Source organism: Plectropomus leopardus, chromosome 13, assembly GCF_008729295.1.
Source record: "Plectropomus leopardus isolate mb chromosome 13, YSFRI_Pleo_2.0, whole genome shotgun sequence".
NCBI lineage: Eukaryota > Metazoa > Chordata > Actinopteri > Perciformes > Serranidae > Plectropomus > Plectropomus leopardus.
Window position 1 is genome coordinate 24,991,997 of NC_056475.1, and position 16,299 is coordinate 25,008,295.

The 16,299-nt window shown below is 42.8% G+C and overlaps 1 protein-coding gene across 1 annotated transcript; it reads left to right on the forward strand.

Moving 5' to 3' along the window:
- The first annotated feature begins 2,917 nt into the window (after window positions 1–2,917).
- arhgap35b (Rho GTPase activating protein 35b) lies at window positions 2,918–14,710 on the forward strand. The gene is given in 8 exon segments (XM_042499119.1): window positions 2,918–3,524; window positions 5,880–9,794; window positions 10,143–10,284; window positions 11,171–11,248; window positions 11,429–11,560; window positions 11,769–11,874; window positions 11,996–12,287; window positions 12,290–14,710. Coding segments are annotated over 7 exon segments (4,719 nt in total). The 5' UTR covers window positions 2,918–3,524; window positions 5,880–6,074; the 3' UTR covers window positions 12,539–14,710.
- The last annotated feature ends 1,589 nt before the right edge of the window (window positions 14,711–16,299 follow it).

Sequence of the window (16,299 nt, forward strand, 5' to 3'; positions counted from 1 at the left end):
GACCAAATCCAACATGTCCTGGCATAACCTTCCCCTCTGCGTTTTGTTTCGGAGGTATAGTAATAGTTTTTTCTCATTTTGTATTTTAATTCCTAAGGTTTTCTGATTCAGTATAACAATGAATCACAGAGGAATGATGACTTATTGGGCGGGGTGGAAAATGTGTTGGTTCTCTCTTCACCTCCTTCTAATTCTCACTCTCTTCCTCTGTCCCTCTTGCTCACACATACACAATTTATGTGAATACATCAGATCAGATATAATCTTATCTAAATCTCACCACGCTAACTTTTACATCATCATCTTCTGTCCTTTTTACCTGTTCTGTCACATTATTCATGCTTCAGTGTAGAGCTACTATGAAGTCAACTAAAAAAAAAAAGATTGTATTTGAATGGTGTTTGGGTAACCTAACCTATAGCTTTCCGAACTGTTTGTCCGAGACAGAGATGTCTTTTGTCACCTATCATCCATCTGCCCTGAGCTCCCTCAGCACCCATCTGCTGTCCCTTTCACCCCACTCTCACCTCTAACCGCCTCTCATCCCACAGATCCTTGTTACACCACAAGGGCTGCTAAACTGACCAAGGTGTAAAACCAAACCCATCGAAACAACAAGCTGGAAACATATTTGTGTATTTTTCTGCAGGAATTTTAAGACAAACACACAAAAGAAGCAGCTTTCAATAAAGAATATAGTCACCTGTTGTCTCTTCATTATAATAAACACAGTCACCATGAGGATCAGGTCAGGTCAATAATGTTACTTCCCTTGCACGATCACTGAGACAATAACAAGCACGAGCTTATCACTAAATCAGCTCCTCTGGATGATGTGAATCATAAGAGGGCTTATGGCTCTGCCTAGTGGTGGCAATATCAATTACACTGAACTGGCTCCTTTGCCGCTATTTTTGTGAAAAGGGTGGATTACAATTACATTTGGCTCCCAGAAGATGAATCCTAATTAGTCTGATGCCTGCTTGACATTTTGTCAAGCGCCACAAACAGATGGACAATTTCCATAGTCTGACACACTAGTTTATAAATGGATCATTCGAAAAAAATTTAGAACTTCCATCTGCATGCAGGATTTTCCTCAGAGTAGCCTAGTATTTTTTATAATGTGGTGACTGTACTTTTATTTGAGCAAAGCATCTCAATATTTCCTCCACCACTGTCTAACACAAAATCTGTTATTAATTTAACTCAAATACAGTTCAAGCATGAAAGGAAAACTGTAAGCTATGCATATTGCACATCCAAAAATGCATGCACATACACTTCATACAAATATGATATACCTGCATATTTTGTATTCCATAAACACATACAAATACAAAGTGCAGAAAAATATGCCTACCTTAATAATCAGAGTGCAGAAACAGCCTCACTGAAGTTGAACAGCGCACACTTTCTCCCATATCCTTCTCCAGTAGCAGTCTGGTGCTGGCCACTTTGGTTACTTGCAGCCTACAGCTGAGGCTCGTCGAGTGTACAGCCCAATGCCAGACTGACTTTAGGACTGTAGGATAAAATTACAACACAGCAAGAAGAGGCTGAAATGGTTAAACAAAGTAAAAACGGTGAACGCATTAAGACTTCACTGGAAAGATGATAGCACATTTTGGGTAGTTTATAGCTGATGAATCCACTAGGAGGCGGCAACACTGAAGTTAATCATCACAGTAATCAGATATGATGCTGATGATGACTGATGCCAGCCACTGTTAAAGGTGGAGGAGCTGAATGGCAGTTACCAGAGTGTAACCTTGTACACGTCAGCTTGTGAGCAAAATAGACTAAACCCAGGTTGCCCTCTCTAAATTTGGCTGTCTGGTTGTTTAGGGGTGCTCCCTCTCTATTTCTGGGTTTTGGACCTTTGAGAAAATCTGAAGCCTCTCGTGGTCCTTGTGCAAGCTGTAAGGCTCATTTCCATAGGCTGGACTGTTTGTCTGTTTACTTAATATGAGTTTACAATAACTTTATCACTTTATGTTTAAATGATATCATGTTATTATGTATGTATGTATGTTTTTGTGATTTATGCTTTTTCATCATTCAAAATTTAAGATTGCTACTGCTAGCCTGACAGACTAATGTTATGTATGTACAAACACTAGTTAGGGGCTGTTTTTCCTTGAGCCTCCCTGAGTGACTGGTGCTTTTTTTCTGTTTTTGTAGTTTCTGGCTGGTTTTGAAGGCATGTTTTCCTAAAAAAAAAATTGAAAATAATCTGTGGTAAAATAAATATAAAATACAGCCATTTAAATGTGTATGCCCTTCCGCCATGGCAAAATAACATTAGTCCCTGCCCAGTGCATAAAAAATACTTGACATGCCTTCCCCCTTTTACCCCCCAATAAGTTATGAACAGTCCCTTAGCCTAGTGGCTAGCGGTTCGCTAATGCTAACTGTTAATTCGGAGTTTAAGGTTAAATAGCTTTTTTAAAAAGTATCTTTAAATAAGTCAATTTACTTTATCGAGCCTTATTTTGTAACGCAACCTTAATTTTATGAAAAAAATCACAAACAAAGCCCCCCCCCCCCCACAAAAAATCCGCTAACTGTTAGCTAGCCTAAAGCGATTTAACTAACAGCAGAAGTCTCATAAATTTCCTCACTTTGTAGTCGGTTTAACTCCACGAAAACAGAGTTTGTGTAACTCTGAACGCCAAGAAACAAAGTCACAAATGCCAACTGTCGAGCATAAAGTGTCAACACTTTAGAAATATATTAACTGAATGCCGAGAAATCCATTACTTTTAAGTAACGAGCCTCCAAGGCAGTGTAGTGGTGAGCTAGCAGCAGCAGCAGCAGCAGCAGCGAGCCGACCTGCTGCAGTTGTGTGAGGGCGCCGCTGGGTGAGTCCCTCTCTCCGCTGCTTCTGTCTCCACAGCTCCCTTTTCCAAAAGAAAAGAAGAGGAGAACTAGGTCCGGGGAGGAGGGCCGCCGCCATTATCGGAAAGCTGGCAGAAATACCACTTTCACACACGCAATCTGCTCCTAATTTGACCAGGATATGAACAATTCCTGTTGCAGTAGAAACGTAATTTCAGACGAAACACCACGGCGATTGCAACAAACTCACCGTTGTCTCGTGTGCGCGACCGGCCCAGCATTATGTGGGCACAACAATGGACAGAATAATTATTGAAAAAGCAACGTGGTGAACCGAGAAGAGGACGGCTAAGCAGAATTTTAAACGCGTGAATTTCTTGTGAGGAAAACCTCCTTGCAAGAACAAAATCGGATGGTTGTATCATTTGGGATATTTATTTCTTCCTTCCTTGTGTTTAATTGCAGCGAAAACAGTGATGCTAAAACAAGAGAATCCAGGCATGGGTAATGGATATTTAAATCAAATTACCTCATCGCTCAAGTTGTAGTATTATCAGTATTATCTGTGAATTGAGACGAGCCGTAGTGCATTCTGCGGCTTTATGCTTATGCACATCAGGCGGCGAGGGCTGCGGCAAGAGCTGGCCTGACAGATGCAAGAGGAGAAAGGCAGAAATGCGATGGTATGTACCCTACATGCTCTATCCTCTTCTTTATGGGCGATTTCCTAGCGAAGCAGTCGAGTGCTACACCCTAGACAGCTGGGTAAATAAATTCCCTTTAAACATTGTCGGTGTGGACAAGGTAGGCTACCCCAGATTTCGGCTCTGCAATTTCATCATGTAGACAGCAGCAGGCCTGGCGTGGTCAGCCCCTCTCTGTGCACCCTAAAGCCCATGTTAACTGTTAATCCTTTGCACAACATATAACGTTACTAAATCTTGTCTAAGTAAGTAGGTTATGTAAATGAAATTGCTCGAAGGTGCGCTTTGGAGAACTGTATTCAGCTGCCGATTTGCAGAGTTTGGTTGTTTTTATTCGCATAAACTTGTCTGATCATTTTTAGTTAGACGTTATCAGGCCTAGCTCAGCTGAGCGGTGTGGACTGCCCATGGTTGCTTTGACCCTGCCGGGGCTGTTTGTTTCACTGCATGTGTCATTATAAGCCTGTAATTGCGCTTGTCATGATGTGTGACTCCAGTGAATCATATTACATAAATTCAGCAGTTGCTCATTTTTGTCCTATAGAAATTATGAGCTGACTGTTATATCAGAATTGCATCAGTGCTGTTATAATAGAGGCATTAATCAGTGCTATACTAATGGAAGCATTAAGTGTCTTGAGCAAGTTCAGTGTCCTCTGGCAGAGATTTTACATGTGTCTGTCTCTCTCTTAATAAATTCTTTATTCCTTCAGGGTTTTATCTGTATAGATTTGGCTGATAGATGATGTTTCATTTAGACTGAAAGACTGAGGTGCCTACAACATCATTTTCATGCTTGTCACTCCACTCACTGATCAGCTGACATTGTCATTTAAAGAGCACCACTCCCCAACATGTTTTCCTCCTACGATTAATGCTATCATTTTGATCCTGGTTTGATGTTATGTGAATTTAGCTTTCGATGAGCGGACCAGGGCTGACATGAATCGATCAATCAGTGAGTTGATTGATCTAAGGTTAATCTGCAGCAATTTTGATGATCAAAGTATTATATAAAGTGAGGAAATATATAAGCAAAATTGTCATAAACTGGTTCAGCTTCTCACGTGTGTATAGTTTTCTATGATAGTAAATATATTATGTTGGTTTTGAACTGTTGGACTGACAGAGCAAGAGGTGTCACCTTGGGCTCAGTGAATGTTTGATGGGCTTTAATGGGCTATAAACCTACCTGACAATTTAATGAAATCAGTGTGCTTCCTCCTGTAAAGTTGGTTTAATCAGGGTATCTGCAGGTCCTTATAAAGTATTACATTTAATTTTATAAATATAAGGCCATAATAGCCCTTAGATAGCCTTAAATGTAAAATTTGTGAGGTCTTATGATTACGTCCAACATTTAATTCAATTTTATTTACCGATCTTCTAATCATTTTTGTCAAAATAAGTCATACTTTTCTATGTGAAAGTCCACATTTCTGACGTTACAAATCTTTAAAACCTGCCAACAGTCTTTTTCTTTTCTTCTTTTATTTGCGCTCACTTGTTGGCAAAATGTACATTACTAACTCTAACCATATCCCTACACAAAACCAACCTCTACACTGGACTTCATTCCCTTTATACTCACCTGCAATGCTTGAAAAAAAAGTTTGTCAAATAATCAGTCTTAAATGTGGATATAAATGATCTTGAAAAGGTCTTTAAAGGCATTACGTTGATGTGGCTGATACCTGTAGACAGGCCAGGAGAAATTGCGACTGCTCCTCTAACACTGTCCTCATTATGCTTTTGCTGGTGGCTAAATATGATGCCAAATTCTACAGCAGTGTTTGGTAACAGCTTTGTGTATAAAGCGATAAAATTAATGCAGTGATTTCACACATATTACAATTATTTTCTTTTGATAAAGGATCAGACTTGATACACAATCAAGTGCTTAGTTATGATCATGGGACAGTGATCTGAGCCCAGCCACCAGTTGAAATTCGAATCAAAGAGCCAACGCTGACCCTCACTACCCGAGGGTCCATTCCCTTAATATATTTTGGTATACAAAGGAAATTGGCACAAAATGGAATAAATGTGCCTCTTGTCATTATATTCAGTTATTATCAGAGCTCACTCAATTATTAGAAAGGATAGAAGAGGCTTATGCAAGTTGACATTTGCGACGGCTATGTCAGCAAAAATACCGTCAATAACAAGGTTACCAGGCCATTACCAGATAAAGTAGACTGTTTTAACAATATGTTTTTATTTTATCATGTCCTAGAGTTAAGGGTCTGAGCTTTCCCCCCTTTTAATTCAAAATGCATTTCTGTTGTTTGCAATTTTTCTGATTTCTTTGTTATTTTTTTGTTTTTTTGACAGGATCTGATTCACATAAGGAGTGAATGAAAGAACGCTCTGCTCATATCACTGCACTGCTATTTATTAAAACTGACGCCCAGCAGCAGAAGAAAGTGAAATTTGATCTCCTCTGTGGATCAGCAACTATATGGACAAACATTCAAGTGAACTCCTTTATACAGTGCCTGTTTATGGCAGGATGAGTGTCAGCAGACTATGATGGCGAAAAAGCAAGATGCCCGGTCGCCCATTTACAACCTCATTGTGGTGGGTTTGTCAGGAACAGAGAAAGAGAAGGGGCAATGTGGAGTTGGCAAGTCCTGCCTATGTAATAGGTTTGTGCGGCCCAGTGCTGATGACTTCTACCTGGACCACACATCCGTGTTGAGCACCAGTGACTTTGGGGGTCGAGTGGTTAATAATGATCACTTTCTGTTTTGGGGGGAGGTGTCCCGGGTTCTGGAGGAGGGGCCTGAGTGCAGGATGCATGTTGTGGAGCAAACAGAGTTCATTGATGACCAGACATTTCAGCCACACCGTAGCACTGCTATGCAGCCCTATATCAAACGGGCAGCCGCAACCAAGCTGGCTTCAGCAGAGAAGCTCATGTACTTCTGTACAGATCAGCTGGGCCTGGAGCAAGACTTTGAGCAAAAACAAATGCCTGAGGGTAAGCTGCAGGTCGACGGCTTCCTGCTTTGTGTTGATGTCAGCCGGGGCATGAACCGCAACTTTGATGACCAGCTCAAATTTGTCACAAACCTGTATGGTCAGCTTAGCAAGACTAAGAAACCCATTGTGCTGGTCCTCACCAAATGTGATGAAGGAGTTGAACGCTACATCAAAGACGCACATACCTTTGCCATCACAAAAAAGAGTCTGCCAGTAGTTGAGACATCTGCACGCTCAAATATAAATGTGGACCTTGCCTTTCTCACTTTGGTTCAGCTTATTGATAAGAGCAGGGGGAAGCCCAAGATCATTCCTTACTTTGAAGCTCTAAAGCTCCAGAGTCAGCAGATAGCTTCTGCCAAGGATCGCTATGAATGGCTAATCAACCGTATTGTAAAGAATCATAATGAAACCTGGTTAAACACCAGCCGACGCATGAACACCTCCCCAGAGTACAAAGAATATGTGTTCTTGGAGGGAACGGCCAAATGCAAGAAGCTTTTTCAACAGCATGTCTACCGTCTGAAGCAGGAGCATATTGAGAGGCGTCGCAAAATATACTTAAGCACTCTTCCTTTAGCACTTAGTTCTTTGGTGCCTGATCTTGATGAGATAGATCAGCTGAGCTGGTCTGGGGTACAGAAGGTCCTTGAGTCCAAGCAGCACTTTGCCCACTGGTTTGTTGTTCTGGAGGACTCACCATGGGAGGATACATCCCACATTGATAACATGGAAGATGAGAGAATCCCTTCAGACCTGCTGGAGACGGCGGAAGCGGAGGACATATTTAACGCCCACCTGGAACATCTTCGCAATGAGTGCAGACGGGCAGAGATGAGGCTGGAGTTTAAACATAAGTTAGCTTCCTCTCCCTTTGTCACACCTGGTAGACCTTGGGAGGAGGCTCGCAGCTTTATCATGAATGAAGAGTTCTACCAGTGGCTTGAGGAGCCAGAGTACTTGGACCTCTACAACCGTCATCAGAAAGAGATCATTGATCGTGCTAAAGAGGACTTCCAGGAGCTCTTACTGGAGTACTCTGAGCTTTTTTACGAGCTTGAGGTGGATGCTAAGCCAAGCAAGGAGAAGATGGGAGCAATTCAGGAGGTTTTGGGTGAGGAGCAAAGATTCAAGGCACTACAAAAGCTGCCAGCCGAAAGAGATGCTCTTGTATTGAAGCATATCCACTTTGTCTATCACCCTACAAAGGAGACGTGCCCCAGCAGTCCTCACTGCGTAGACTCTAAGATCGAACAACTCTTAGTTTCACGTTTCCCCACGTGTTACCCCTTTTTTGATGTGAAAGCCCATTTTGGGGACACCAAGGCTGACAGAATTAATCTCGTCATACTAGGGAAAGATGGACTGGCCAGAGAATTTGCCAATGAGATTAGGACTCTCTGCACAAATGATGACTGGTATGTGTTAGACGGAAAGATGTATGAATTGACGCTGCGGCCCATAGAGGGAAACGTACGTCTTCCGGTGAATTCCTTCCACACCCCCACTTTCACCCCTCACGGATGTCTGTGTCTGTATAACTCAAAGGAGTCCCTGTCCTATGTGATTGAAAGCCTCGAGCGACTTAGGGAATCAACTCTAGGTCGAAGGGATAGCCAGCTAGCACAGCTGCCAACGTCGCTTCTTCTAGTCACTAAAAGAGGCGTAGGATCATACGTGGATATAGGTGGAGAAACTGCCTTAAACCTTATAACACAGGGACAGCAGGTTGCAAGGAGGCTGCAGTGTAGCTTTTTAGATCCTGCCTCCCCTGGTGTGGGCTATGGCCATAATGTCAATGAGACTCAAATCAACCAGGTGCTGAGGGGGCTTCTGGATATTCGGAGGAGCACATCCTTTAGTAGCAGCTCCCCACCCCTCCTCCCTGAGCCTCCAGGTCTCAGAGACTCCCCTCATCAGCCGGCGCCAGAGGCAGACCTTCGCATTGTCATGTGCTTAATGTGTGGAGACTCCTATGACATTGAGCAGCTCCTGTCCCCCTTCTTAATGCATCAACACTGCAGGCCCATGTCTAATTGTGGCACCTCTGTATTGCTGGAGCAGACAGTTGGTGGACACAAGCTGGCCATAGAGCTCTCTCTGCTCTCATACCACGCCTCCTTCACATTGCGGAAGAGCAGGTTAGTACACGGCTACATCGCTGTGTACTCCGTTTCCCGAAAAGCCTCCCTGGAGACCCTTTGTGCGTTCTTGTGTGAGGTTCAGGACATCATCCCGGTTCAGCTGTTGGCAGTGGGAGATAGCCAGGCAGAGCTCACTGATAGCGACTATGCCTGTGAGCAGCTGATCCAGGGGGAGGAGCTAGCCCATGAGATAGAGGGTCGTTTCAATAGCGTGGTTTGCGGATCTGGAGGGGTGGTGGGAGGTCTGCACAGGATAGAAATGTTCCATTCATTTCTGATGGAGGTGGTGGAGAAACGCAACATTGTGGAGGCTACGCACATGTACGATAATGTTGCCGAAGCGTGCACCAATGAAAATGTTTACTCCCCACGCTGCAGTTCTCCCAGTCCTGTCACCATGTTTCTGGATTCAGAGGATGATGTAGAGCCATCACCACCATACTATGATGGCACACTGACTTCTCACAGTGGGGGTTTCAACATGCCGGACTTAGATTCTAGTGACATCTCTGTCATCTCTGATATCAGAGACTTTGAGAACAAACTCAACAACAAAGTGCCCCCTCAAGTGAGAGTCAAACCGGGCGTCACTTTTGACTTCCGGAAGGTGAGCCGTAACCCATATATCGACACCCTTGGTCATCGTCGCTCCCTGCCATCTGCTGTCACCTGGGTTCCTGGCGGGGATGTCGGCTACGATCCCTCAGACTACGCTGAACCCATCGACGCTGTTTCAAAACCCCGCCCCAGCAACGAAGAAATCATCTACTCTGTGCCACACGACAGCACACAAGGCAAAATCATCACCATCCGCAACTCTAACAGGATGCACTCCAATGGGAACGGCTCAGACAGCGAAGCAGACAGCAGCTCTCTGGAACGAAGGAGGAAGTTCTCAGCGGCGGGGGTGAAGCCCCGTCTTTACCGTGACCGGTCAAAGCGGCTCGGCAAGTTCAGCAGCTTCCGCACCAGCTTCATAGGCAGCGATGATGAGATGGGAGCTCTTCCGAAATCAAAGGAGGATGACTTTGGGACCCTGAAAGGCGAAAGTCTTGTTAATGAGGAGAGTGAGGACCCAAAAAAGAGGAACATTCTAAAGAGCCTGCGACGAACAGCCAAGGTGTGTATTGTACCACTTTTTTTGTTTTTATGTTCACTTTTATGTACACGTCCATAATCTCATACAGAAATGTATTGCTTTTATCAAAACCTGCAGCCATTTCTATAGGTATAATAGCACTATTAATACATAGTATATAATACAGGGAGGTTAAATTACTATTTTTATATTTTGATAATGTCTTATGCAGGATCTAGACATTAAGCTTGTGACTGAATGTGAGGAACTGATTTGCTGCTGCTGATGGAGAAGGGCACATTTTGTTAGAATCCAATGAGTGCCACTTAGTATCAGCATAATTATCCCTGTTCAAGACACTCAGAGTCGTTGGTCTTTCTCCCTTCACAGAAAACAAGACCAAAGCCCCGTCCAGCTATTCCCAAGCCCCCGGAGAGCAATTACTTTGGGGTCCCCCTTGTGAATGTGGTATCCCCTGACAGACCTATCCCACTCTTCATCGACAAGTGTGTCCGCTTCATTGAGACCACAGGTACGTTGTTGTGCAGCTTTTTAATCTTTGAAATACTTCAAGGGTTTCACACACATTCATTTATTTGTGGTGGCCTGACCTGATTAAAACATCTGCAGCCACATGCCGATTTGAAATTTTTGGAGCTGGACCATTTATTTGTAGCGCTTTTGGAATATACGTAGTTTGGTTATTCTTTGCACCACAGTCTAGAGCATACTCTGGGCACAGATGGAGCAGCAGAATGGTAGGTGCAGTTAAAAGTGAGGCTCAACTGTCATTGAATTGGGTCTAAAACACTGCTTTCACTCACCTCTGCACTGCTGCTCCTCTCAACCATCAATCTGATCAGAGTTTAGGAGATCAGAGTTTTAAAAAAAAAAAAAAAGAGAGCCTCGTGGATCAGGCACCCCATAAACAGAGCCTATGTTGTCGCCACAGCTGCTGCGGATTTGACTACGACCTGTAGCCCTTTTGCTGTATGTCCCTTTCACGCATGAGCTGTCCTGTGTAATAAAAAGGCAAAAGCCAAATAAGAGAAGGACACACACATTAGTCCCCGGCATAAGCCACCGCCACACATAATTCTGTGGAAAACATTGACTTCCGATAATAATTTATCAGTCTTAATCTTTCATTATGATCAATAACATTATGAAATTAATTAGTCACCTACAAAAAACGCTTATTGTCAGAGCTCCCAAACCAATGCACCTGTCCATGACCTCAGTGAGATGTGAAAGTAATACAAGGGTTTTTTCAGCTAAGTACTCCTGTAGAAACTGCCAGCATCTGTATTGTCATGTCTGTTTGCACTGAGGCTAATGAAGTGTTTGTGCTTTGCTTGTTTCCCACTGTGCCCCCCACGTCTTCCCCCTTCTTCTCCGCTACGCTCTTTTCTCCCCAGGCCTGAACACAGAGGGTTTGTACCGCGTAAGCGGCAACAAGTCAGAGATGGAAAGCATGCAGAGGCAGTTTGAACAGGGTGAGCTGATCATCAGACTTGTTTGAACCAGCTGTTTGACATGTAATTATGTGGCTGCCTAATCAAAACATAAACAGAGAGTTACCAAAGGAAAGTGACGTGCAGCTGATTGTTTGCCCCCGATGACAGCGACGGCTTACTTTCTCTGATCCTTTTAACTCTGTCTTTCTCCTCACGCAGACCACGGATTAGACCTAGTGGAGAAAGACTTCTCCATAAACACTGTGGCTGGAGCCCTCAAAAGCTTCTTCTCTGAGCTGCCTGAGCCCCTGGTGCCTTGTGCTCTGCAGGTGGACCTATTGGACGCTTTCAGTAAGCAAACACTGCTGGGCTGGGAGGGTCTTTACAAGAACATAAAAAGATTATTTCTTTTGGAGGGGAGAGGGTAGGGAAGGTTTTGGCAGAGCTGTTTCGCTCTGGTTTAGTGTTGACAAGAATAATTTTCATGGAGAGACATTTCAGTTTTCGATTACTGTGTGCAGCGATGAGATTTAATGCTAACTTATCTCTGTGTGTGCAGAAATCAATGACCGAGAACAGAGGCTGTATGCCATGAAGGATGTCCTGAGGAAGTTCCCCCGGGAGAATTATGATGTCTTCAAATTTGTAGTGAGCCACTTACACAAGTAAGTCCACAGCTTTAAATCACTTTCATGCATTTGTTGTGATAGACACCCATCTGTTTTTTTTTTCTGCGCCGTATGACGCGAGTGAATAATTCGGTGCCTGTGTGTGTGTTTTTCTCAGGGTGAGCCAGCTGAACAGGGTGAACTTGATGACCAGCGAGAACTTGTCCATCTGCTTCTGGCCCACCCTCATGAGGCCCGACTTCACCACGATGGACGCCCTGACTGCCACACGCACCTACCAGACAATCATCGAGAGCTTCATCCACCAGTGTGCATTCTTCTTTTACAACCAGCCCCTCCTCGACTCCCCCACGGGCCTCGCGGGCCTCCCCGCCTCACCCACCACCACCCTCAGCGGGAGCTCTGCCTACTCCTGTTACCGCTCCTCTCCTCCCCACACCACCGCACACTTCAGCCCCCTCAGCAGTCGCCACCCACCACCCCGCAGTCCCCCCTGCAGTCTCTGCTCCCTCCCCTCCACCAGCACCCCCACTCCCACCATTCCCCCGCCGAAACAAGAGACACTGTGAGAAGAGACAGTGAAACCACGTGTGCCCATGATGATGCTGGACCTTATCACCAACACACTGAAATTAAAAAAAAAAACAAAAACAAAAAAAAAAACGTGCACTTGCACACTACATTTTTGATCATGGACTAAATAAAAGAGGATAGGAAGTGGATGAAACTTCTCTAACCTGCCATCTGTATCCATACAAACTCCGGGCTGGCTGCCGTTATCAGTGACTCCTCCTCTGCCCTCTGCGCCCCCCTGATCGCCTGGAACATCAGGTCAGACGTGGAGGACAGAGGTCGCCGTCGCAGCACGCCTGTCGTCTGTCAACAGCCACCACTTATCCTACACTACCAAGAAACGTAAACCTCTACGCCAAGCTGGAAGAAATGATTTGTGGCCACCATGTTTTTATGTGTAAAACTGTTTTTAGTTGTTTTTCTCATGAAAGTACTGCCACTGGATTTTTTTAGACTGTTCCTCTGTAGGTCCTTTGGGCAGCAGTTTGGCTCCTCTGTCTGCCTTTGGGGTTTCTCTCATCGGCTCTACTTGAGCGGTCAGCGTGGGGAGGGAAGGGAAGGGAAGGGGGGGGTTTACACATCCAGGGATGCACTTTAATGATCACTGTTTTTTTCCCTCATAGGGTTTGTTTTTTTGTGTTGACATACTGTTTTCTTGTGTGTTTTTAATTTCACACCTCAAACAGCCATACCCATTGCCTCTACAGAGCTCTGGCAGATCAAACTTTGTTTACATCAAACTTGTTTTTGTATCCACAAACTTATCTGAAGCACTTTTTTGATAGTGTAGTGTTACAATTGAAGAAATGCCACATATTAATTGTCCATATTGATTTTTTTGGTTGTTTTTTTTAGTGGCTGAATGTGGCATCAGTGCAGGCTTGTGAAACAAGATCCTTTTGTAAAAACTTATTTTCTTCGAGTCGATCCAGATGTCCCATTTTTTTTTTTTTTTTTTTTTTTTTTAGCTTGATGGGAAATCTGAATCCGCTCGCATTCATTCATCCAGCCATGTGAAAACTAGTTTTTCTTTTAGAGTTTGTCCTCTTTCTAGCTGTTGGTTGATACGAGTGGATGTTTAGAGGAAGTTTGGTTTAATTAGACCAACATAATATCACAGAAGACTTTGCCTGCCATCGGTCAAGTGAAGGAGTTTTCGCCATTTTTTTTTTTTTTTTTTTTTGAATGTGTAACCTAATCGTACCATAACACAACTCTACATTGCCATCTGGTGTCTATTGAAACCAAACGCTTGAAACATGATAGGTTGCTGGATGTGTCGCTGTGGCTGTCTATCAAACCCAAGCTCTTTGTATTCATCTAATATAAAGGACCTTTAACTCAGAAGGTTTAGTACGCTCTACGCACTGTTAACGCTAGCCCCGCTTTACAACGACCAGTAGAAGTTAAATGTTTGTGGACGGGACACATTCAGGAAGCGGCCGTTTACCTGCTCTAGTGAATTAGCTCTGTGCTCCCCTTTTCATGGAAAACAATCAGCTGATTTTCAGTGGTAGCTAATGAAGACTTGATCATTTTAACCATTAAACGTGAGAGGAGGCACTGTCTTTTCAATGGGGACAAGTAAAAAAAAAAAAAAAAAAATGGACCACCAGACATTGAAGTTCTGGATGATTGTGTTCTTGGTTGCAAGAATGACCAGAAAAGTTCGATCTTTGGTTGTATTTGGGATCATCACCCGCTGGTACTTTTGGATTTGTTGTTGGAAGCCAGTCATTCTGTGCAGGCTCTTCTCAAACCGCTGTGAGCTGCAACATTAAGACTGACAGCCAAACAACTGTCCCACTATAACACGATTTCCCGGGAGTATTATAATCTTACCGCATCACTTGACCTCTGACACAACCTCGGCGAATCTGCCGCTTAACGAGCAAAAAGCGAGTGCATACTACTCTATAATGTTTATTTGTATGTTGGGGAACACCACCCGTTAGTCAATGGTAGAAAACATTTCTAGTGTGTATTTCAATGATTTGAAAGTCCATTTTTACAATTTTTGTGAATGGTTCAAGGCCACTTAAGTTTAGTGCATGATTTAAAAAAAAACACCAAGGGGAAGAAGGATGACCGCCTCTCCCGGTTTTAAAACATGAAAAATTAGAACAAAACAAATGCTAAAGTGAAAAAAAAAAAAAAAAAAAAAAGCTGAAACGTGAAAGTTTATGTACTGTGCACCAAGAGCAAACCATGGAATTTGTCTGACTGAGAATAGTGTTTGAAGATGAAGGCCTTATGTGAACTGTATAATAGTTAATAAATTAAATCTTGTAAAATTGTCCTCGGCTTCCTCGTGGTGCGTGTTTTTTGTCTCTTTCATTGAGTTTTTTTACGATCGGAGGGGTACCTCTAGGAATTAATGTCGCCGTTTGCGAGCCTCAAGGGTGAAATGAAATTGGAACTTTGTTAAAAATGAATTTTCAGACTCTAATTTGCCACACGGCGGCAGTTAGATTAATATTGTTACAACAATGGAGCATATCATTTTGTTGGTTAAGATTTTCAGTATTATGCGAAACCAGAGGAAAGGGCCCATGACAGTTTTCTGAAAAGCACCGCTGCACCCTGCTGTCATCTGACAAAATATTTGACAGGCTATTATTATCCACATTTTTTTCACTGTGGAATAGTGGAGTGTGGTTTTAACCATTTTCCTGACTGACACTTTGCTAAACAAACACATGAATATATGGCAGCTGCTACCCAAAGATAATTAGGGCTCCAAGCAAAATGAAAGCACTTTTTCTTTTTTTTACCAGGCTCATAAACTTAAGTCTAAGCAGCACATATTACATAAAGAGAGAGCTCTGCTGTAGTGACTAGAGGCTGTAGTATGTTGGACAGTGGTGCAGGTGACTCTGAAAAACATCAATTATTCACAGCATATCCGTCATGAGTGACTGCGCTCTTTTGGTACAACACTTTCGTCACAGTATCTGTTAACCTCTGAGGCAGGAGTTGGACATTATAATCTTATGGCTCCATCTTGTGGCTGCAGAGCTGCAGAGCTGCAGGAAGAGGAGGCGTCTGTGTGTCCCGTCTCACGACTCACTGTGGGCAATCATTGGGTTAAAAAGAGCGTCATGGATTTATGTGTTACTGACTGTCCCTTTTTCTGTCCACTTGTGTCATTCAGAGGAACGTGGTTTTGGCTTCAGTTTAACATCTTTGATTGATGTTGATATTTAACCCTCTGAAACTTGAGCAAAATGCCTTGAATTCTTTCAAAAACACAAGAAGTTGTGAGAAGTCGAGTCACAAGAAAATTCCCTGAAATTTCCCAATAATAATACAAAAACAGAAATATGGTGAAAATAATAATAATAATAATAATAATAATAATAATAATAATAATAATAATAATAATAATAATAATAATAATGATAATAACAATAATGATAATAATAATAAATTTAATAAATAAAAAGGTTTTTTGTTATCAGCTTTTTTATTTTTAACATGGAAAAAAACAAAGATGATAATACACAACACTACCTCCAAATCCCACCCCTGGCGGCACCCCAATCACATATATTGTAATAGGGGGAGAGAATAAGTGAAAAGGTTAACCTTTAGGAACTGTTTGGTGCATTTTACACACTTTTTATTCTTCATTTTTTTGAGAATTTTGGCTGTGTTCATGCATATGGCATACAATTTGGCAAGATTGTGTATTTTTGTTTAATCTTGGAATTTCCAGCTTAGCTTCAACTATAAGTCTAAAATACACTGTATAAACAAACTTGTTAGCTTCACACTGTTCAGTGTAAAAAAAATGCCCCATTGAAGACCATTCAAACTGAATAGTTTGTTTGTAGTTTTGATCCCACAGCCATCAGAGCGTATAAACATGCATTGGGTTATTTCTGG